At 61.7% G+C, this 20,932-nt stretch overlaps 1 protein-coding gene across 1 annotated transcript in view; it reads left to right on the top strand.

Annotated features, from left to right (window-relative positions):
- Nucleotides 1–20,932, top strand: part of COL16A1 (collagen type XVI alpha 1 chain) — a 92,519-nt gene that overhangs the window by 39,624 nt on the left and 31,963 nt on the right. Inside the window, exons 12-36 of the mRNA XM_074934602.1 lie at nucleotides 1,867–1,893; nucleotides 2,140–2,202; nucleotides 2,833–2,874; nucleotides 3,029–3,073; nucleotides 3,983–4,018; nucleotides 4,425–4,487; nucleotides 5,402–5,446; nucleotides 5,545–5,640; nucleotides 5,973–6,011; nucleotides 8,740–8,784; nucleotides 9,707–9,742; nucleotides 10,365–10,481; nucleotides 11,409–11,444; nucleotides 12,624–12,659; nucleotides 12,859–12,987; nucleotides 14,042–14,086; nucleotides 14,577–14,612; nucleotides 15,971–16,024; nucleotides 17,049–17,180; nucleotides 17,645–17,680; nucleotides 18,086–18,193; nucleotides 18,887–19,009; nucleotides 19,120–19,173; nucleotides 19,261–19,302; nucleotides 20,171–20,206. Coding sequence (XP_074790703.1) covers nucleotides 1,867–1,893; nucleotides 2,140–2,202; nucleotides 2,833–2,874; nucleotides 3,029–3,073; nucleotides 3,983–4,018; nucleotides 4,425–4,487; nucleotides 5,402–5,446; nucleotides 5,545–5,640; nucleotides 5,973–6,011; nucleotides 8,740–8,784; nucleotides 9,707–9,742; nucleotides 10,365–10,481; nucleotides 11,409–11,444; nucleotides 12,624–12,659; nucleotides 12,859–12,987; nucleotides 14,042–14,086; nucleotides 14,577–14,612; nucleotides 15,971–16,024; nucleotides 17,049–17,180; nucleotides 17,645–17,680; nucleotides 18,086–18,193; nucleotides 18,887–19,009; nucleotides 19,120–19,173; nucleotides 19,261–19,302; nucleotides 20,171–20,206 — 1,521 coding nt within the window. The remainder of the gene's footprint in view (nucleotides 1–1,866; nucleotides 1,894–2,139; nucleotides 2,203–2,832; nucleotides 2,875–3,028; nucleotides 3,074–3,982; nucleotides 4,019–4,424; nucleotides 4,488–5,401; nucleotides 5,447–5,544; nucleotides 5,641–5,972; nucleotides 6,012–8,739; nucleotides 8,785–9,706; nucleotides 9,743–10,364; nucleotides 10,482–11,408; nucleotides 11,445–12,623; nucleotides 12,660–12,858; nucleotides 12,988–14,041; nucleotides 14,087–14,576; nucleotides 14,613–15,970; nucleotides 16,025–17,048; nucleotides 17,181–17,644; nucleotides 17,681–18,085; nucleotides 18,194–18,886; nucleotides 19,010–19,119; nucleotides 19,174–19,260; nucleotides 19,303–20,170; nucleotides 20,207–20,932) is intronic.

Genomic DNA, 20,932 nt, shown 5'->3' with positions numbered 1-20,932 from the left:
GTCTCATGACAGTGTCTAGTGGCAAGAGGAGAGCGCGCTCTCCCTCTCTCTCTCTCTCTCTCTCTCTCGTGCTGTCACCCACACTATAGTTTTGGAGACGGGAAGCATGTCCCAGGGAGTAGAGCACTAGCCTAGGACTTAAGAGACCCCGGTTCAGTTCCCTGTTCTGCCACAGACTCCCTGTATGACCTTGGGCAAGTCACGTAGCCTCTCCATGCCTCGGGTGCCCATCTGCATATTGCAGCTCTCCTGCCCTGTGGAAGCCACAAGAGCTATCCCAAGCAGAGTCTGCCTTGAGGGCTGGGTCTGTCCCGGTGCCAGGTGCTCCTTGTGGTGGAGATCACAGAGCTGCGACTCTGGTGGCGTTTTGTCGCTCTGGGGACTGGTGAGATGGCAGCGCACTGGCCACTGGATTCGGTATATCTCCAAGTAACACAGAAAATCTGCCCCAGCCAAGGCAGAGCTTCCCTGAATGCTGAGAGCCGACGGGACGGATACCCCCCTACAGCGCTGCTCTGGGCTGCGTTACAGCTCTGCTCCTCAGCGTGAGAGCCCTGGTGCCACACGCCCAGCACCCAGCAGGATTAGTGTGTGCGCAAAGCTCCTTCCACGGGACATCCCAGCCTGCCGGGCCTCCACAGCAGAGAAAAACAGTCCGCGCATTGTAGCCGATCCACCCCCACCCAGACCCCCTCAGCGTGGGGTGGGAGTTCCGTGGAAGGGAACGCCCAGCCCCAGCCGCTCATCCCCAGGCTGGTAGCCGCAGGGCTGGCGTTGCTTCCGAGGGGTTTATGTCTCTAGGACAGCGGCCGGAGAACAGGGCCCTGGAAGGACCCTCCGAGGAGTGACCTGAGGTTTGCATGGAGGCAGGGCTTGGAGCAGGCCCGTCTCGTTCATCGTGCTCAGGCCGGCCTGCCAAAGGAGTGAGGGTGGGGATGGAGACCCCAGGCTAGGAGGGTTACTGATCCTGGCTCTGGCCCGTCTCCCACCAGCGGGGCTGTGGCGAGGCAGGGCTAGCTCCTCAGATCCCTCACTCCCCGTTGGCTCCCAGCCCCTTCGGAGTCACAGCTTCACTTTGGGAGATGCAGCCCCAAAACCGGACTGAATTTCAGTCTTCCCGGCAGCATCTGGCTCCATTGGGACCCAGCCTTCCAGAGCTCCCCCAGGACCTGACCTTACCTTCCTCAGGTGGCTGGAGCTTCACCTTGCTCTGGCCCCTTTGCCTTCTCCAAAGAACCCACCCACCTCTCTCTGGCCGATATCCCCTGGAACAGCTGGATGGCCGGGGGAGAGCGCTGATGGCTTCCAGATGTCTGCAAGGTTCCTGTAGCAGCTGCGTGGGCACAAGGAGCTCTGATGGAGGGAAAGAAGGGATCAGAGCTCACAGCTGTTTGATATTCACCCTCCATGCCTGTATGACAGGCCAGTGTGGGCGCTGTCAGCCAGCTGGAGGAATTTATGGAGGACACTGGGATGATAAAACCCAGAGCAGTTTTGTGTCTTTCCTTATTCCCCTTTATCTGCTGTGCCCAGCTCCCCCCAGCATGGCAGCCGGAGTCCAGTGGAGTGGGGATTTGAACTGGGGCTGAAGGGGGCATGTGACAGATACTACAAGCCTTTCTGTGGGCAGACAGGGTGGCATGGGACACCTTGGGGTCACCTGTGCTTCCGGGACAGGAGGTTGGAGCCAGAGCTCCATCTGAACTGTCGCCCTGAATGATTTTAAAAGGACATGGGACTTGTCCCTCTCCTTCCACCCATCCCTTGCTCCCACCCCGCTTCCTCTCCCCCTCCTCCTCCTCACTGGGGTGGCTCAGCTGAGGGACAACTAGGTTGCACTGATGAGTTTCATTTTGGTTTGTGCAGGTCACGCTTGGTCCCCCCGGCCCCAAGGTAAGTTTGTCCTCGCCCTGACTGACAGACAGAGCCCAGCTCCATCCCGCTTGTGCATGACCCACTTGCAGTTGGTAGTGAGTGCACGAGCGTGCAGAGGTATTCACGTGTGTTTGTCCATGTGTGTCCATACATGCTGCATCCGTGTTCGTCCGTGTGCGTCTGGGGCTGTGTGCACTTGCAGGGGGCATGTATTCCCCTGTGCAACACAGATGCCTCTCATGGGACTCCCCCTCTCTCCTGCAGGGGGGCAAAGGAGAACGCGGACTCCCTGGGACATCTGGCTCGAAGGGGGAGAGAGGCGAGCGCGTGAGTGGTGTCGATGCGCCCGGCGCGAGGAGACACAGCCGCCCAGCTTGGGGGGCGACGGGCCCATCTGGGGAGACGGCCGCCATGTGCACACTGGGAATCCCCTCTAGCAGCTGCTGTGTCACGGCCCCGCCGGGAGCTTCCCCGGGCGCCTCATGTGCGGGCTGGCTGAGCGCGGTGCCGTGTGACGCTCTCCTGTGCAGGACGGCCGGGTGGGATGGCTCTGGGTCCCCAACCTGTGCCCCACCCGGCCCTTACTCCCATGGCCCCCAGTTCCCATCTCTCTACCCACTAATCCCCCTGGGTGGCCCAGGGGGATGGTGACATGAGCAGCCTGAGGCCGGTCTGTATCGGACTCCTCCACGGGGCCTGGGCCTGCTCCAGAGATTGGGGGTCTCTCCCGGTGCAGGGGAGGGAAAGCCCAGCCTCCAGCCATGACCGGCCAAGAGGGGCTGCAGCCAGGGGTGGGCCTAGGCCGCAAAGCCTGGGAGCTTGGCCCGTTATCATGCCGGTGGTGAAGGAACTTCCTGGCCGTGCAGGGCCCATTTCTGCCTTCCGCGCCCCTCCCGAGCCCGGCCCCAGGCAGCCCCGTCTCCTTCCTCCCTCTGAGCATCTCCCTTCCTCCCGCAGGGCTTGGACTGCGTCCAGAGCTCCCCCGACGGCCCCTTGCAGGTGAGGCACCTCTCTCCTTTCCGGGCGGTCCCCTGGGAGAGGCATCCCCCGGGGGGCTTGGCTGCCCCCACCGGGGGGCTTGGCCGCCCCGGCACCGCACGCTGCCTTGCACCACCCTCTTCTAACCCGCCCCTTGTTCCTTTTCTCTCCAAAGTGCATGGAGGGGCCGAAGGGAGAGAAGGGGGAGCAAGGAGACCTGGTGAGTAAAGCTTATCTGCATGGTTGGCCCCTTAAACTCCCCCCCCCCCCCCGTCTCCTCCCAGTGCCATCTCTGCTCCCTCTTGGCGACAGAGGGTCAGCGTTGTCCCCGTCGGCCTCTCTCTGCCGTGCTGCCCAGGGGCTCCCTGCAGCAGTACCCACCGCTCGGCCCTACCAGGGGTGCAGCGCCTCCGGCTTGGCCACCGTTTCGGGGAGCCTGTTTCCACCAGGGGCTTGACTGGGGCCACCTAGGCCTAGATGAGGTCTTGAAAGCCAGTGGTAGACCCAGCGGGTGTAAATGGGCAAAGTGTCAAAGGAGTGACACCAATTTACGCCAGCTGAGGATCTGGCCCTGCTCCTAGAAACGGCTCTGGACTATACTGGGCCAAATGCTGCTTGCAGCTTCATTGGAGTCAAGAAGCCAACTCCAGCCAGGGTGTTACAGCCAGCGCCACTCCCACTGACTTGTGCAGAGCTGTGCCATTACCCCAGCTCAGGATCTGGCCCTGAACGTCACAACCAGCGGTGTCTGGCACCCCCTTTACCTTCTCCAAGGGCTCAGCTCTGACCCCCAGTTCCTTGTGACTCTCCCTCTCTTTGCAGCAGGAGAGATCCGCCTCCCCTCTCCCCCCTGTCTCTCAGCCCTGCCAAGGCTTAATATCCTCCTGTATCCTAATAAATGCCGCTCAGATGTTGTGCTCTGTGGTGGCCAAGTTTATCTTGTGGGAGATAAATATTTATTAGCCAGATCCTGGGGGGGGGGGGGGGGGGGGCGTAGTGACACTCTCTGTGCATCCAGGGGGCGCATCACTGAGTGCGCTGCTGCAAAGTGAATCCTGAACGGGGCTGGGCGTTAATGGCCAAGCGGAGGCAGAGGCCCGGTTAACCACCTTGTTTCTATTGCAAACAGGGCCTAGCAGGAGCGACCGGAGCTGATGGGCAGAAGGTAACTCGCTCTCCCAGTCGGCAGGGCAAGGGCCCAGGAGGGGAAGGTCCCGGTGGAGGCTTCTCCCAGCTTTGCAGCGGGTGGCTCTTCTGCAGGAAGGCATCTCCTCCTGCTTGGGAGAGGAGCCCAGGAGGCAAAAAGGGGCTGGGAAAAGCAAGGTCTGGAACTGGGGGAGAGGGGCAGGGAGGGCGCCAGGGGCTGCCGTGCGGGAGGGAACAGGGATGCTCGATGTGCTAACGGTGCTTGCCATGAGCTGGGGGGCATGGAGGCTGCCGTCTCCCAGTGTGGGTGAGAAGAAGCAATACAGGAGGTTGTGGGGCAGAGGCAGCTCCGGGGTCCGAGGAGTGGGGACAACCAGGGCACTGGATTCTCCTTTGATGGGCAGTTTTCTGGATTGCTTCTCAAGGGGCAGAAAGGCGAGAAGGGAGATGGAGGTGTCCAAGGGAATCCCGGGATGCCGGGGCGCGACGTAAGTTGTTCATTGCACCGTGTGCCCCCTCTCCCCTTTTATTCAATCTGCCTTGGGGCTGCGGAATCCAGCACATGCTGGCGCTTTCCCAGGAGTTTCCTTGTGGTTTCCCAGTTCCTTGCTAGCCTTGGAGAGACGTTCAGATTCCTACCGTCTCTGCTGCATCCACTCCCTGTTCTAGCTGGTGAAGATGTCCCAACCCAGCGATGCCGCAGGGCTCTGAGAGCACCCAGAGGCTCTAATGGGTCGCTGAGTCATTACTGAGCTCAGGCACAAGAGGGCTTTCCCTGCAGAGGAGACGTAAATCTGCAGCCCTGAGGGCCTGTGTTCAATCAAGATCCCACAAATTCCCAGCTGCCTAGTCATATTCCACCTCCCTAAATTCCCTGTTGTCTCAGCTGGGGGAGGGATTCTTCACATCCTGTGCCACACTGCTGAGTGGTGTTGCTGGGTGCTGCAAAACAGCTCCCACAGTCCACCCCAGAGGTGGCCGCATTCCACGAGTGGCCGAGTGATCCTTACGAAATATGGCAAAGAGGTTTGAGATTCCTCAGGATAGAGGGTGCTGTATATACGTGAGAGGATACAATGGCTCGTTCTTCCTTTTAGGATCAGTTTGATGCATTTCTCTGGGAGCCCCAGAAGCCCTAGAAAACGGATCAACCCGTATTTTTTAACGGCAAAGGACAAAGACAGTTTCATGCTGTGATCTGTGCCGGGGCCGTGCACTGCTCGGTGCCTGTGGGACACCTTCTGGGAGCTCGTTGTTGTGATTATTGATGAGGTGTATTATGGTAGCACCTAGGAGTCCCAGTCACAGCCCCACTGTGCAAGGTGCTGTACAAACACATCAGAGAAAGATGGTGCCCAAAGCGCTTACAATGTTCTAACCCCTGCTTTCCTTCTCCTGCTAGGGCCGGCCTGGAGAGATCTGTGTGGTGGGGCCGAAGGGGCAGAAGGTACCGTGCTGCGGGCTCGGGATGGGGGGAATTGTGACTGGGGATTTGAAGACTGTGCCGATGGAGAGGCCAGGCTCACAGCTATGTTTGTGTTTTAGGGCGATCCGGGGTTCGTTGGACCCGAGGGGCTAGCCGGTGAGCCAGGCCCCCCGGGGTCACCAGGTCCTCCAGGGAGAGGACTTCCAGGGAAAACAGTAAGGATTTGGTTCCATTGCTTCTCCTCGCTCCCCTGAACTCCACATTGCCCGGTCTGCAGAAGCTTCCCTCCTGGGGCGTCTGCTGTGCACAGCTGCTGGCCTCTGCAAGAGTGAGCTAGACCTCAACAATCCTGTCGGTCAACGGGCCGCATGGCATTTCAGGCCGTTCTGTCGCCGTATGGGCGAGCTGAGGGCATATCACCGCCTTGCTGACGCACTGCTCAGCAGGTTGCGGGGAGGCCTGGCTGCTCCTTTGGGGTGTGCCAGCTCCATCTGGGAGGGAACCCGCTGACCTCTCTCTCTCTCTCTCTCTCTCTTGTTAATTTCAGGGTGACCCCGGTGGCCCCCCAGGTCGTAAAGGAGAAAAAGTAAGTGCAGCCGCATCTAGTGACCCAGCGTGCCCGTGGGGTCAGGTCTGACCTAGGCATGAGCTTGAACTTCAGACAGCCACAGCTGCTAAGTCTGGAGCCGCCTCTGACCTTCTCCCGAGCTCAGGAGAGTTGTCCTGAATGGGGCCCATCTCTGGTTTAAACCCTTGACCTTGCTGCCTGTTTCCCCCCCAGTCTCGTGTCCCTGCGGAGGCCAGTCGGACTTTTCTTCCTTCACCTCGCGGTGGCCAGACTTGTACCGGCCCAGATTCGACCCCTCCCGTGTCAGGGCGGCAGTGAGCACAAGGGACCCGTGAGGATGCCCCCGTGTTCGCTGCTAGAGCAGGGACCCACTTACTACTGGGACTCAGCAAGGTGCTGTGTGGCCCCCCCCTTGGATGCTTTGCTTCCCTTGCTCTCCGGCCCAGCCTGCGCCCCAAGCGTCTCCTCTACTGCGCGCTGCCCCCTCGCACCCCGGAGGGAAATAAGGAATAATCCAGGAGGCGTTACTGGGACTCGGGTGCGTCGGCAGAGCAGGGGAAGGAGCCTAGGGTTGGAATGGCAGGGGCAGGGGGTCTGCAGGCCAGGGTTAAGGTGCATTGGCAGAGCGGGGGGTGGAGTCCAGGGTTGGAGCCCAGGAGCAGGGGGGCTGCAGGCCAGGGTTAAGATGTGCTGGCATCAGTCTCTCAGGTAATTCTCGGCGCATCTCACCGTAGTGCACATGGGTTGCACTGGCCCCTTCTGTCCAGTCCGTGGGCTGTCTGTCATGTGCCTGGGCCCAGGACCTGGGAAGAGCTTGCCCAGCTCTGGGCCTGACTCTCTCCCCTGACTTCCATGGGCTCTAAGCTCCCTCCCCTGCTCCTGCCCCATGGGCTGGGAACTCACAGAGGGTAGACACCTAGCAGCCCCCGCCTGGTAGGAGCAGCATCCCACGCTCCAGGCTGGAGAGAGCCTCGTACGTGCTGATGTGGCACCATGCCCCTCCCTTCCCTGGCGTGCGGGGCAGCGAGCTGGAGCAGGGCCCCAGGCTCCAATTGCTCCAGCTGCTGGAGTGTCACCGCGACTCCGGGACCCTCCCTGTGGGCGTTCGTGCCCTTGGCCGGGCGGCACAGCAGAGGGCCGAGCGCTGCCCCGTGCCGCTCCGCCAGGGCACCGTGAGCCTGAGCCGTGGCGGAAGAGGGCTGGGTATTTGCACTGGCGGTTGCTTCCCCTGCTTGTGCGATGAAAAGGTTCCCAGCTGCCGTGCGATGTTTGGGCGAAAGGTGCGGGAGGCTGGAGCAGGGAGTTCAGAGGGGCAATGGGGGGATGGCGGGCTGCTGTTTCTTACAGGGATTTTTGTCTGTCTGAGAGGCCCAGCAGAGGCAGGTTTATCGCTCAAGCCGCGCCTCTTCTCGCTGTCCCAGTGCACGGGCCTGGCTGGGCAGGACGTTCCCCGCGGGCCGGAGGCTCAGACCTTTGCCTGCGTTCGGAGGAGGGGGAGTCTCCTGGCAGTGCGTGTGATGCTGCCCATTGCATCCATCCCCATCCTGCCACGGGGGAAAGGGCCATTTCCGGAGTAACTGGGCGGCTGGTCTGGCCGATGCTCTGGGATGCCCCCCTGGGGGTTAGGCAGGGCTTCTGGGGTCCTGGGGGGATTGCTGATGGGGTGGAAATTGGATTCTGGCTCCTCTCCAGGGAACCTTGCTGCCCATTGCTGTTCCCTGTCCCCAAATGAGCCTGAGGCCCCTGCTCCATCGCCAGGCTGTGCTTGGCACGTCTCCATGGTGACGCCAGAAGGCGTGCGGGGGGCTTGGTGATTTATGTAGTGTAATGAGCTCGTTCTTCACTTTGATCAACACCAGGGCTTTCTAGTGTGCACAGGGCAGGGCTGTGGGCAGGGAGCCCGGTGCATTGGCAGGGCGGTGGGTAGGGGGCCTGAGGCAGGGCTGAGGGGCATCGGCAAGGCTGTGGGCAGGGGGCCCGGGGCAGGGCTGAGGGGCATCGGCAGGGCTGTGGGTAGGGGACCTGGGGCAGGACTGAGGGGCATCAGCAGGGCTGTGGGCAGGGGGCCCGGGGCAGGACTGAGGGGCATCGGCAGGGCTGTGGGCAGGGGGCCCGGAGCAGGACTGAGGGGCATCGGCAGGGCTGTGGGCAGGGGGCCCGGGGCAGGGCTGAGGGGCATCAGCGGGGCTGTGGGTAGGGGACCCGGGGCAGGACTGAGGGGACCCGGGGCAGGACTGAGGGGCATCAGCGGGGCTGTGGGCAGGGGTCCCGGGGCAGGACTGAGGGGCATCAGCAGGGCTGTGGGCAGGGGGCCCGGGGTAGGACTGAGGGGCATCGGCAGGGCTGTGGGTAGGGGACCCGGGGCAGGACTGAGGGGCATCGGCAGGGCTGTGGGCAGGGGGCCCGGGGCAGGACTGAGGGGCATCGGCAGGGCTGTGGGCAGGGGTCCCGGGGCAGGACTGAGGGGCATCGGCAGGGCTGTGGGCAGGGGGCCCGGGGCAGGACTGAGGGGCATCGGCAGGGCTGTGGGCAGGGGGCCCAGGGCAGGACTGAGGGGCATCGGCGGGGCTGTGGGCAGGGGGCCTGGGGCAGGACTGAGGGGCATCAGTAGGGTGGTGGGCAGGGGCCCGGGGCAGGACGAGCAGGGGACAGGGTAGGATCCAGGGGTATCGACACTGCTGTTGGGCAGAGCCCAGGCCCCTGGCCCCGCTCAGTTTGTTTGTGTTTCTCTGGCCTCTGTTTCTAGGGTAACTCTGGATCTCCTGGACCCGGAGGCTCAACGGGGAAGCCCGTAAGTAGCATGGAGCCGGGGCAGGCGTTGGAGGGCCGGGGGGCGGCGTGTGGCTGCCTGCCCGGGCTGGGTGGGGAAGGCAGAAATGGGCCGTGAGCCCAGCCCTTGGGCGGGGGCTGGGACAGCCTGTATCTCGGTGCAGAGGCCCCCCGGCTGTGACCTTCCCTGGCCGTGAGACACGTGGCTTGTTGCTCACACCCTGGCCTCTCCTCTGGAGAGCTGCGTTCAAGTTTAGCTCTTGGGCCTGGAAGGCCAGAACGTCTGAGCCCAGCCCGCTCCCCGTTGGGGGGCCACCTGCTCCGCACACATTCCTGCGTTTCATGGGGGGGCTCTGCTCGGGGCTGGCCCAGCACCGCCGTGGCAAGGAGAGGGGGTGCAGGTCAGGAGTGAGGGGCATCGGCAGAGCCGTGTGGAGAGGACGCAGGCCTGCGGCATAGGAGGGAAGTGCATTGGGAGTGGGTTGGGGGGCCCGGGGCTGAAACAACGGAGTGCTGCCGGTCAGGAGCGAGGGGCACTGGCAGAGCTGGTTGGGGAGAGCCCGGGGCTGTGGGTCAGGACTGAGGGGCATTGGCTGGGGAGGGGGTGGGTGAGCTCAGGGCTGGGGTAGCAGGGAGCTGTGGGTCAGGACTGAGGGGCATTGGCTGGGGAGGGGGTGGGTGAGCTCAGGGCTGGGGTAGCAGGGAGCTGTGGGTCAGGACTGAGGGGCACTGGCAGAGTTGTGTGGAGGCTTTGCACAGCTAGTCGTTCCTTTGGTTGCACAACACTAGACTGGATTTGGTGACGCTCAGCCCAAAGCTCTGCCGGGCTGATCCGGGGCAGGGTCCGGCTGCTGCCCTCTATCCCATTGCAGCCCAGGCCTTGGGACTGGGTTTGCTCAGCAGCTCAGCCTAAGCTAACCAGCATCTTCCCTCCCCTCACACAGGGCAAGCCAGGGGTCCCAGGCCTGAAGGGAGACAAGGTGGGTACCACTCGGGGGCCTGGCGCTGGGCAGGGGGGCTGGTTTCTGTTCTGTGCACCATGGGGCTCTGCAGATGAGGCAGCTGCCTCTGGGGTCAAAGTGGGGCCTTCCCACATCTGCCTGCTAGGGGAAGCTTAGAAGCCAGAGACCTTCCACGGAGCTGCCTCCCCGCTCCAGGCCCCTTTCTGGGGAAAGGAGCGTGAGATGAAGTGGATCCAGGCAGCACCAAGGACCAGGAACTCAAGAGCCAGCTTCTCTGAGCCCTGCCTGGGTTCTCCGTCCCATTCAGTCCTGAGTGTTTAGGTGCTGCCCAGAAAGACCCCTCAGAGCCTCTATCTCTGCCCAGAAGCTGCCCCATCTTCCGACCCTGCTCTGGCCTATGTTCAGTTTTCCCCTGCCCTGGGGCTATTGAGGGATCCTGAATGGCTCGCCTGGTGCTGGTCCAAGGTTGGGATCTGGGTCCAAAGCTCAGGGTGGTTTGGGCCAGGTCCATTGTTACATCAGTTGTGCTGTGGGATCGCGGGGTCAACACCCCGCGTGGACGCAAAGTCGGCTCCCAAAAACAAAATTCGAGGGCCCCCGGGGCCATGGCCCATGTCTCAGCATCTCCTCTCTCCCACAGGGGGATCCATGCGAAGTTTGCCCCACCATCCCTGAGGGGATGACCCATGCTGTCGGCCTCCCGGGAAAGCCGGGACCCAAAGGAGAGCCTGGGGTGCCGGGGAAAGCGGGGCTCTCGGTGAGTCTGAACGCGCTGCCGTGCCCCTGAGCGGAGAACCCACGCGCCCTCTCTGCTGGGAGCCGGGTGGCCATCCCCACATCCATGCATGGGGAGCGGAGGGTTGAAACGAGGGCGGGGGCAAGGAGAGGGGTGGTGGAAGGAGGTGGTGTTTGCTCGTGCACGGAGTTGCCAGGGGCGTTACCTCTCCTTGTTTGGCTGCCTAACTAGAGCACGGCCTCATGCAAACCCGGGTCCCCTGCACTACCCCCAGATGACCCCGGGCACACCCATCTCCCCGCCCCACACTGTCACCTAGGGCTATGGATAGGCCTTGCGCCCGGCCTTCCTCCAGCCTTGCTCTCCCTGGTAATGGGGTCAAGGAGGAGGTTGTGCTGGGGTCTGGGTTAGAGGCAGGATCGGGCCCAAACTTTCCTGCCTGTTCTCAGCTCTTGGACCCCCAAGTCAGCAGGACCCAGGGAATCAGCCCTCCTGGCTTGCAACCCAGCCCAGAGCTGATACCACAAAGGCAGACTCAGGGGGAGGGCCTGGGATCCCACTTCTTAATCTTCCCATCCCCCAACTCTAGCCATCCCATTATCCATCCAGGTTCCGTCCGCAGGGTCCTTCCCGATCCTGCTCACAAGTCGCCATCCAGCTCCTGCGATGGGCCCCTGGGGCATCTCCTTGGCTCCCCTCCAGGAGAGAGGCCAGCAGATGCAATGGGAGTGAGAGGCCGGTGGGACATTCGGGGGGCAGAGAGCACTGATGGGGGGGGAGGGTCTTAGTGCAGCCTCGAGCGGAAAGCACCGTACCAGGTGGAGCAATGTACACGCGTCCCGGCGACCGCTCGGGGTGTAGGGCAGCTGGCATGAGCCTGGAGTCCTGGCCGAGGTGCAGCCACAGGGCGTTTCTGTTTGTCTCACCTGTTTGTTTTCCCCCCTGCAGGACAAGGCAGGGCTCCCCGGACCCAAAGGCAACAGGGTGGGTGCCTCAGAGAGTTGACGCCTCGGTTCTAGCCATGCTGTTGCAGCATTTCCTGTCTGCCCGTGGAGAGCAGCAAGGGCCGTGCTGGGGGCCCCTCTGGCCCAGCAGGGCTCTGACCCCTAGGGCGGTGACTGTCGCTCAGAGACTTTAAGGCCAGAGGGACCCTCGTGGTGATCTCCTCTGACTTCCTGCACGTGGCAGGCCGCAGAACCTCCTCCACCCACTCCTGTAACAGACCCAGACCCTCTGGCTGAGTCACTGACGTCCTCCAGTCAGGATTTAAAGACGTCAAGTTACGGAAAATCCGCCCCTCCGAGTGACCCGTGCCCCATGCTGCAGAGGAAGGCGGAAAAAAAACCCCAGGGTCTGCAGAAAGATTCCTTCCCGACCCCAGATCTGGCGGTCAGCGGGACCCTGAGCATTTCGTCCCTCTGGCTCTATTCTCAGAAGGATAGGAGCAGGGAACTGGGGCACTGCTGGGTTTCCCCCAAGAGGAGGGCAATGGATGGGGGAGCGGGATTCAGAATGATCTTTCTCCACCCCTCCCACAGTGAAGGGGAGGGTCTGAAACTAATGTTCCCTCTATACTGGAGGGGTTTTGCACTGATGTGGCTCCACCAATGCACCCCCGGCAAATTACGGGGGAAAGTCATTCTGATTCCAACCCCCTTCTTGCACCAGGGCAGCACATCTGCCCCAGCAATGTAGCCATGTCACTATAGTTACCCTGGGCACATTTCCCTAGTCTGGGGAAGCCTTCGATTTGTCTGTAAAAGTCGATGGTGAGTCCACGGCTGTGCTGGTCTGGGAGAAGGGCAGAGATCTGTTATGCTGGGACTGACCCAGGCTCCCGCACCAGCTGCAGGACAGCTGTCAAGTCAGCAGCTGCTGCCCTGCTGTCGTTGGCTAAGGCAGATCTTCCTGCTTCCCTACCGTGTGAGCTACAGGAGAATCGCCCATATCTGTTAGCACTATAGGGCCTATGACACACACTGCTGAACACTTCGTATTCTGTCCAGTAGAGGGGAGCAGCGTTTGCACATCCCAACCCTCCAGCAGCAGCTTCCTCTCTCCCAGTGTCCCGCTGGGAACGCTGGCTGAAGAGTGTTTTGAAGGCAGCAAGCGTCGGGCTTTGCATCCTGCCTCTGACACCCTGTGTGTGTCTGCTTCTTTCAGGGAGACCCTGGCATCAATGGAATAAAAGGAGAGAAGGTGAGTGCCTGGGTCCCTCAAATCTCCTGCCCATCCTTAGTGTCCTCGGCCCCCTTCTCCTCTCGGATCGCAGGCCCTGTCGATGGTCACCACCCCTCCGAAGAGGAGCCCCGAGTCTGGCCTGCAGCCGTTACCCTGTTATGGCTCGCAGAGGCACTGGGAGCCTGTCTGACCCGGCGCCGTTTGGTTCCTTCCCTAGGGTGCCCCCTGCGTGTCATGCAATCCCGTCGCTCTCGCCTCCATGCTGCAGAGCTCCAACCAGCTCCCGGGGAAGGAGGGGCCCAAAGGGGAGCCAGGGTCCCCAGGGATCGGGCTGCCCGGGCTGCCGGTGAGTACGCGCCCTGCTCCTTGGGTCTCGAGTGTGAGGCGGGGCAGGCTAGAGGCTGTGCCGGGCAGCGTCCCCGGGGTGTGGGCATGTCCCCATGCAGGCGTGATCCCAGCCAAAGAGGGGCTGAGACACTGCTGGGGACAGCCTGAGTGGGGCATGGAAGGCGGATCTGGCTCCCCATCCTGTGGGAGGCAGAGGAGGCTGCAGGCCCCTGGTGTGCAGTGAGGGAGGGGAGAAAGGGAGTGGAGCCAGATGGTAAAAGCTGCCAGACCCCACCTGCCCGGAGGAAGGAAACGGGCCCAGCGCCCCAGCCTTCAAACAGCCAAAGGGGCCCTGCCCACACAGCTCTGCAGAGGTCATTAGAAGGCTCCTCTCAGCCCAGATCTCCTGTCCTCCCCAGGGACATTCAGCATACTAGGCCAAGAGCTTCCCCAGCTCTCCCTACCTGCAGTAGCCCGCTGGAGCTGAGCCCCTGGGGGTCCGTGTGTAGCCAGCCTCCTGGCTGGCCTCCCAGTGGGGTCAGATCCCGCCAAGCATCTGTGCTCAGATCTCGGGCCTCTGACTGCTGGAGCCAAAGGAGGGAGTCCCCTGGCAAGCAGCTGTAGAAAACATGGACCAGTCACTAGAGCAGGGGACGCAGGCCGGTCCTGCAGGGCGGGTCACGCCCATGAGGGGTCTCAGCTCAGGGGAAAGCTCTTGAGCTTCCTCCCTTGCAAAGATGGGCCTAAATCCAACCCCAGAGAGCCTCGTATCCAAACCTGGCTGCTACCCTCATCTCTGCTCCAACCCCCTAGGGCCTGTGCCCCCATCCCCACGGGTGTTTTAGCCTCTTGCCCTTTCCTCTTCCCCCCACCACCTTAAGAAGCCTGGCACCTGGTGCCCCTTTTCTCCCCTTTCCTCCCTGTTGCCTTGGCCCAGCTGGGGATGAACTCTTTGCTCCCACCCTGGCTCATTCCTAGGGGCTCCCCACTCTCCAGGTTTGCAAAAGGCTCTGCTGGGCTCCTTGGGATCCTCCTGCTGGATGGGTAACTTGGTTTCTTTGCTTGGATTGCAGGGTAAAGCCGGGGCCACTGGGCTGGCCGGAGCCAAGGGGCAGCAGGTGAGTCCCCTCATCCTTCTGCCTGCGGCTCCCCCTGGGGGTGGAGGGTTTCTGAACGCGAAGGGTTAAACCCTGGAGGTGGGAGGTTGGATCCATTACAGCAAACCCTGCCTGGCCCTTCCCCATAGCTCTCACCAGAGACTCTCTGCATTGGGGATAACAATGTTGCCTTCACTGCTGCCCCAAACTTCTCAGGCCCTACCCTGGCTCCCTGCCCTGCTCCCTTTGCCCCATGCGGGCAGCACCGAGGGGCCACATCTCCCTGCTGGGGAGGGGACTCTGCCAGCTGGGCCTCCCCGACCTTGCTTTGGCAACCGGCGGCTTTCTGGTGGCGCCCTGAGCCAGGCTGAGGACGCACCGAACCTAAACTCCTGGCATTGTGAACCCCTTGGCCCGGCGCTCATTTGCAGCGCTGGGTCTGTGTGGTCACCGTCTTCCTCCCTCCCTTCCTCTGGGCCTGACCACCCGCGCTCTCTGCTTTGCTTCCTAGGGGGAGGTCGGAAAGACGGGACCGGCCGGCAAACCTGTGAGTACAGGAGCTGGATGCCCTAGGGCTGGGTGGGGCGCCCTCTTGTGGGGAACTAGTCGTTGCCCCACTGGCAACCACAGCAGAGGCTCCCGAGGCACCTGAGAGCAGTGTCAGTAACGTGTTGTGAATGCAGCGAATCCATGCAGAGCGCGGGTTGACAGAGACATGGATCGGATCACTAGGAGGTCCCGAGTGCATACACAGAGAATGTGTGTGTATGGGATTGTGATGAAGTGGGACTGTTCTTAATGTTTCCTCCGAATATTGTGGGGGTGCCTCAGTTTCCCCTATGCAGTTCTTAAGTATCTAGGCGGTGGGGTAAGGGTGTATAATCACTGCAGAGCCCTAGAGGGCATGTGTGTGCAGGAGTCTGGACACAGAGGATGGCCGACACCCTGTTTCCTGGCAACTGATGGCCTAGGCCCTTCCCCCCTGCAAGGTGAGAGCTAAAGGGTTGGAGAACAAAGGAATCAGGTGACCTCCTGGCCTGGGAAAGGAACAAAGCCCAGAGGAGGAGGGGCTGGAGGGAGTTTCAGTTTGGGGCTGGCTGGGACATGGAGTGAAGGGCAGACGTGGTTGTCTGGCTCATTGCCCCCCCCAAAATGGACCCAGCTGAGGGGTCCCGTTCTCTGCACCTACAAGCTCTGTTTTAGACCATGTTCCTATCGTCTAATAAACCTCTGTTTTACTGGCTGGCTGAGAGTCACGTCTGACTGCGGAGTTGTGGGGCAGGACCCTCTGGCTTCCCCAGGAGCCCCGCCTGAGCGGACTTGCTGTGGGAAGCGCAGGGAGGGGCAGAGGATGCTGAATGCTCCGAGGTCAGGCCCAGGAAGGTGGAAGCTGTGTGAGCTGTGTGTCCTGCAGACAGGCTGCTCACAGAAAGGAGACTGCCCCAGAGTCCTGCCTGGCTTCATGGGGAGCAGTTCCAGAGCATTGCCCAGGGACTCTGTGACAACTGAAACTGAGGCACCCCCACAATATTCGAAGGAAACATTAAGAACAGTCCCACTTCGTCACAGGGATTGCAGGGGCCTGTCGCATGCGCGTATAGGGGTGTGTCTACATGTGTGGGTTTGCAAGGGTCTGTTGTGTGTGTGCATAGGTGTGTGTACTTTTGGGATTGCAAGAGCCTCTCGTGTGTGCGTGTAGGTGTGTGTGTACAGGTGTGGGTTTGCAGGGGCCTGTTGTGTATGCACGTAGGGGTGTGTGTACATGTGTGGGTTTGCAGGGGCCTGTTGTGTATGCACGTAGGTGTGTGTGTACAGGTGTGGGTTTGCAGGGGCCTATTGTGTATGCATGTAGGTGTGTGTACGCGTATGAGCAGAGCTTTATAGGCACCTGTCTCACCTCTGCAGGGGATTCCGGGTGACAGAGGGAACACTGGGCCTGCAGGACTGAAAGGAGAGAAGGTGAGATCCTGGAAACCCTTGTTCCAGAAGGAGAAGGCCAGGGATGCTCTCCCACCCAGCTCACCCCTAGAGCTGTGCCCTTGTTGAGCCTCTTATGGAAACTCCCTCCCGGCAGCTGTTTTGGGGCGGGAGGGTGTCTCCCGAGAGTCCCCTTCCTCATCCGAGTGCCCCCCCCCCAGCTCCTCCATGGTGGTGCATCCCCAGCGCAGGCGTTACAGCCACTTGATGTGGCTCAAAAACCTCCCAGCTGGTGCGTGAGACCGGCGCCTTGGCCAGAACATAAAGCCAGGCTGGCCTGGCTCACCTTCCCCACCAGCAAAACCAGGGGCCTCCAGGGGCCAGGGCCCTGCCACCCACCCCCATCTCCACCTGTGCACGGCGTGGTCACCGGCGTGAGCGGACAGCTCTGCTTGGGTGGCCAGGCACCCCCCACCCAGGCATGGGTAGCCCCATTTTGTATAAGGCAGGGTGGGATCTCCAGCCCACAGGCTGGCCCAGCTCCTGGGTGACAGCAGTGAAGCGAGGATGAAATCCCTCTGCCCTGTGAGCTCCGTGGAGCTCTGAGCCAGCTGGTACCTCCTGGACTCCCTCCAGCCACAGAGCAGGGCCCGCAGGGAGGAGCGTCCCCCACGACCCCTTAGCTGGAGGGCTGAGCCAGGAGCTCCGGTTCCGGGGCACTGTTCCGGAGGCAGCCGCTTACCACGGTGGCTCTTGCGAGCTGTCCCACTAGGACCCGGCCTGAGACCCTCTAAACTTGTCTTGCTGAAGAGCCATAGCATGGCTGCTGCTGATCATGGCCCAAAGCAGCGTTCCCCTCTGGGCTGAAGGGTGCCGGGCGCCGTGCCCATCCCCCTTCCCAGGGGCTGCACAAGGACCCACAGGGCTGAAGTGGCCCATACGGAGTTTGCTGAAGTGCCCGCTATCAGTAAGGAGCCAGGGAACATAGCTAAGGGACCAGGGAGGTCACGCTGGGCCCAGCACCCCCCCCTCCCCCCGCTCTGACCCTGTTGCCTGCCCCTCGCAGGGAGAGCCGTGTGGCCAGTGCCTTGCTCCTCCAGAGGCGCTCGAAGGGGAGGCGATCGTGGTGTCCATGCCTGGTGCTCCGGGGGAGAAGGGTGAGCCAGGCCTGCCCGGCACTGGGGCGCCCGGCAGAAAGGTGAGTCAGTAGGGCGTATCCGGGGGGAGAGCAGGGAGGGCCGGGGAAGGGGTGAAGGTAAGAGAGGAGGGATAGGAAAGGGAGGGCATGGCATGGGGGGGAGGGGATTGCAATGCTGCCTGATGTGCTGGCGGGGGGGGGGGGGGTGAGGGGCAGTGAAGGTGCTGAATGAACCAGCAATGAAATGGTTAATCCAAACTGGCAGGCCCCACCGAGGGCCAGCATCTGTCCACCTGGCTCTTTGCTCCTTCAGCCGGTGCACGGGCTGGCAGTGGCGTTGGGGGTTGTGGGCATGTTCCCACCCCTGACTCCCTCCTGGGCTTCATCCTTGGGGCCTCTCTGTTAAGGGGTGTTGTCACTGCCCTGGGAATGGGGCGGAGGGGCTCTGGTGAGGGGAACCTGGCTCCATTCCTTCCGGTCTGATTGGCTTGTTTCTTCCTCCCTTGTGTGTTTTGTTCCCCCAGGGCAAAGCTGGGGAGCCTGGACTGAAAGGACAGAAGGTGAGAGGGAGGGAAGGGGTGTCGCTGAGCAATGCTCCCTGCCCCTCCTGCTTCCCACGGCCCCTAGCTGCGGGAATCCCCCCGCCCTGCCCCCATAGCAGCAGAGCTGCTTCTGTGGGGGCTTCCCTTGTCGTGGGCTGGGCTGAGCACGCTGCTCCTAGGGGAATCGGAGTCCCTGGGGCTGCTGGGTCCGGCTCAGTCCTGCCTGCTGGGAACGTGCGGATGAGCACTGTCGCCCTGCCCCAACTCATCACACGAGTGGCGCTGCCAGGCTGTTAGCACTTGCTCTGTTGCTGCTGGCATCCAGCTCTCCAAGGAGAGTGGGGCAGAGACCCAGGGGAGGCAGGGGGCCGGGATTCCTGTGATCCTCTGGGTCACATCCTCTTTGTCTGCTCTCCTGTCCAGGGCGATGCAGGAAATCCAGGGGACCCTGGCACACCGGGCTCAGTGGGGCTGCCAGGGCTTTCGGGTGACCCCGGCATCAGGGGTCCGACAGGGCCCAAAGGTGAAAAGGTGAGTGACCCTTCCCGCAGAGCTAGCTCTGCCGGTCAGTGCAGCCAGGGCCCAGGTCTCTAAGGGGCAGACCTGGGATGAAGCTACAGGTGAGTATTGGCCCCCACTATCAAGATCCACCCGCCCCCCTGCACCCTGCTCCCAATTTGTGCCTTCTCGAAAGCTGACACTGCCACTTGGAGCCAGTGTCTCTGCTCCCGGCAGTCCCCTTTGTGAGCTGGTCAAGTAACCCTCTGTTCTGGGCCACCCCCAACAGGGAGACCCTCCCATGTTGGGAGCAGCTTTCCTGTTCCCCCTGTTCCCAACCTCCCCCACCCCGTGTCCTTTCCATACAGGGGCATCTTTGCTCTCCGCAAATCGTCCACTATGCGGATCAAACAGCTGGTTACCATCCCCCCCAGACACGCGTCTCCCTAGCCCTCCTCAGCCATTGCTGGGGGTACTGCGTGCCACCCTCTCGTGGTCCCTGGCAGTCCTGCCCCTGTGGAGCCATTGCCTCTATCCCAGTTAGCAAGGCATGCGCTTTCGGAAGCAGAGGGTGGCAAGTTCAAATCCCCCTTGGGCTCAACCTGGATGTGACTTGCGGAGGAGGGAAAGTGCGGGGTTTCTGCTTCCCTCGGTCCCCAGCCGCCGCGCTGGTATCCATTTCCTGTGTACTGACCCAGGCCCCTTTCTCCATCCCCCCCGGCACAGGGAGATGCCTGCGACATCTGCCCCACCCTCCAGGGGGAGTTCTCGGACGTGGTTGGGGTGCCAGGAAAACCCGGAGCCAAAGGGGACCGTGGCCCGCTGGGTGTTGGACAGCCTGGGAAACCTGTGAGTGCCCCTCGCTCACCCCCCACACCGGCGATGTCCCTGATCAAAGAGACGTCTGCTGCCTGCTGAATGACCTGGTCTAACAGTTTTATGGGGCGGGTGTTTTTTAGGGTAAACCTGGACTCCCTGGGATTCAGGGGCCCCCCGGTCTGAAGGGGCTGCAGGTGAGTGAGGGCAGAAGCGGGCTTTGTCATATGGGGATTGCCGAAGGCTGGGGCTGTTCCATTCACCGGCGTCTGTGGTCTCTCTAGGGCGAGCCAGGCCCCCCCGGGATCGGCGCCCAGGGTCCGCAGGTGAGTCTCAGCACCGCCGGTAGCCCAGGGTCGGCACCATCCCCAAAGAACAGTGTGTCACCGCCCCTTCCCCCACAGCCCCTGTTCTCTCCAGCCCTGCCTTTCGCCTTATTTCTGGCATTGCCCGGCGGTGCCACTGTTTCCACGCCACCTCCCACCCTGGCTGCCGCAGCATCCCTGAGCCCCGGGGCTCCAGCACCCCCTGAGCAAGCGCGGCTGCTCACCTCCCATGGCCCAGCAAAGCTCGGCTGGTATTAATTTCCTCTTTGGGCAGTGCCCCGGTCTCCCCATGCATGGCAGGATCCGCTTCTAATCTGCCTGCTTGGTTCGAAACACACTCACCTCCCTGCGGCTCATGCTGGCCGGGCTCCTCTGTGTCTCTCTCCTTCTGAAGTGCAGTACATAGGCAGCGCAGGTCCCTGCTCGGCTGCCCCCTCTCGATCTATGGGCACAAGACCCTTCTCTGCAGCCCCCCTCCCCCTTGCAGAAGAGCCTCATCCCATCCCACATGTCTTCTGGGAAGGTCGCCTGGAGCTGTGGGTTTCCCTCTGCTTCTGCTGCTGCGCCACATCATTGAACCTGGGGAAGCATTTGGGGGTGAGGTGGGCAGAGGAGATGCTAACACAGCTGAGGCCAGTGGCCCGAATCAGGGATAACCCTGAGTGGAAGGAAAAGAGCTGAGAGTCAAGTATCAGGCTCGGCTTGATCCCTGACGTGCTGAATAACATCTGCCCTGCGAAGGGAGAGGGGAGGGTGGCATCTACCACCCCCTCCCCATTTTCTGATGCCCCCCCCCCACTGGCACCCCTATCTTCATGCTGGAACCAACTGCTAGAGTGAGACTCAACCAATTCTCTCTGTCTTTTAGGGGGAGCCCGGGGAGACAGGCCCACCTGGGACTATTGTGAGTATGCCTTCATTCCTCCCCCTCCAATGTCCTGACAAGACAAATAGGCCCCTGCCAGTCCCTCCGTGGGTGGGGGGCATGGAGAGTGGAGACTTCTCTTCCATCAAGTATCCCTTTCAAAGGACCAGCCCCCGTTGCAAAGGGAGAGGAGTCCGGGGCCAGTTGGGTGGCTGGGAAGAGGATTTGTTACGTGCAGCATAAACCGTATCGTGCAGACACTTAAAAATATGACCAAGGCTGAGAGTTTTGCTGCTGTTTCGGGTCCCTGGAGTGGCCCCGTATATCCTGCCTGGCATGTCGTATAATTGAGATATGCTTTGTCACTGCTGAGTGTTTATATGTCCTGAAAAGGGGCCAGTTTCCCAGTATACCCCATATATTATCAAACCTTCTCCCTGCCACGCTGGGGCGCGGTGTGCCAATGGGCGGTGAGGCTGTGCGGTGTCACACAACATTGGTACGCAGTGTTGTGCCGTGCAAGGTTCCACGATGCCAGACACAGCCCTGCATTGCATAGTGTCACGCCAGGCTGTGTGACCTGACGTTGTACCGGCAGATAGGACGGTGTGGTCGCCAAGGTTACATAACCCTACTCTGGGTAACGTCACAACGCTGCTACAGGTTACACTGCGCAACACCTGCAGTGGTGTGGAAGCGTCGCACGGTGCTGTGTTACTCTGCATGCCACTCCACTGCAGAATGCCAGTCTGGACCACTCGTGCA

Source organism: Natator depressus, chromosome 19 (genome assembly GCF_965152275.1).
Source record: "Natator depressus isolate rNatDep1 chromosome 19, rNatDep2.hap1, whole genome shotgun sequence".
Taxonomy (NCBI): Eukaryota; Metazoa; Chordata; order Testudines; family Cheloniidae; genus Natator; species Natator depressus.
The sequence above is the reverse complement of the archived record's forward strand: the minus strand, read 5'-3'. Positions and strand labels throughout refer to the sequence as shown.